At 39.5% G+C, this 1,212-nt stretch overlaps 1 protein-coding gene across 1 annotated transcript in view; it reads right to left on the bottom strand.

Annotated features, from left to right (window-relative positions):
• LOC101857155 (elongation factor 1-gamma) overlaps window positions 1–919 on the bottom strand; it is a 23,210-nt gene extending 22,291 nt beyond the window's left edge. The window contains exons 1-2 of the mRNA XM_005089089.3: window positions 816–919; window positions 531–680 (exon numbers count right to left, since the gene is read on the bottom strand). Coding sequence (XP_005089146.2) covers window positions 531–680; window positions 816–884 — 219 coding nt within the window. The 5' untranslated portion in view covers window positions 885–919. The remainder of the gene's footprint in view (window positions 1–530; window positions 681–815) is intronic.
• Window positions 920–1,212: the final 293 nt, after the last annotated feature.

The following is a 1,212-nucleotide window of genomic DNA, read 5'->3' as shown; positions in this document are numbered from 1 at the left end:
ATTTACCGGCTACAGTTGTAATGGAACGTTTGTTCACTGCACAGAATTCTACAATTTTTCTGTTATCACAGTGTAGAATTCTATGGTTTAGGGTGAACGCAAAATTTGGTGAACGCGCACCGGGTGAGAATAGCCACAAGACTCGCCTGCACTCCGGGTGAGAATAGAGGTGGCCTTAGCCTTAATAAATCAGAATAGAAAATCTAGATCTAGATCTAGATCTAATCTAGATTTAGATCTGGATAGATAGATCAAGAAAGATCTAGAATCTAGATCTAGATCTAGAGATCTAGATCTACCAGGCAATCTTTGGGTCAAACATAGCCCGGTAACCAATACTCTTCTGCTGCACCACTCTTCAGTCTACTACACTCATGACTCAAACCCATCAACAAGGCCATGGACCGGGCATGGATAACAACAATCCAGTTTTTGACAAGTAATAATATAACCAGATTTGGACCCATTTGTTACTGGAACAGATGAAAAGGACACCCAAGCTATAGATCTACATACTTTGATAGTCTTACCTTCCCGTTTGGGAACTTCTTCAGGAAACCAGCAGACGTGTTGGTTTCACCGAGCTTGAAACTGCCGTCTACTTTCACATCTGCCCCGCTATATTGAGCGGCGATGAGGACCTTGTTGGCCCTGAAGCTTTGAGGGTACGTGTATAAAGTCTGTAAGGAAGAAAATAGATACAAATATGTTTATTTGGAACACTTATTTATTTTATTCAGAGTCTCAGTTGTGATTTTTTAACTTATTAAAACAGATATCGAAACGATTTTCAAGGTACCGGTAGGCCTACTCACACCGGCCGCCATGTCACCAGCGTAAAAGGAAGTCAACAGTGACTGCTGGCACTTCGTAGCCGAATCCATAAAGATTTAATAAAGAATCGATATCATAAATATCCAAAATCCTATCAAAGAGTCTACATAACACTATCTTTGATCCTATACAACAGTTGTAGGACTATAATAGATCTCACCTGTAATATAATAATATATTGTATTTATTTTGCTTATATAATGACTATATATTATTTTTCAGTACATGCATTACTAAGATCTAGTAGGGCCTACTTATTCTGACTTTCAGTTAGCAGAAGCCCAAACTGACTGTCTTGTTTCCCGCACAACGTTTTCCACACGTTACATCTTGCACCCTATCCATCTCACTGCTCGTCATTTTTTCTCTCACTCCCCC

The sequence above is a fragment of the Aplysia californica genome, unplaced genomic scaffold (genome assembly GCF_000002075.1).
Source record: "Aplysia californica isolate F4 #8 unplaced genomic scaffold, AplCal3.0 scaffold00003, whole genome shotgun sequence".
NCBI classification, from domain to species: Eukaryota; Metazoa; Mollusca; class Gastropoda; order Aplysiida; family Aplysiidae; genus Aplysia; species Aplysia californica.
This window is presented reverse-complemented; position numbering and strand designations above follow the sequence as displayed.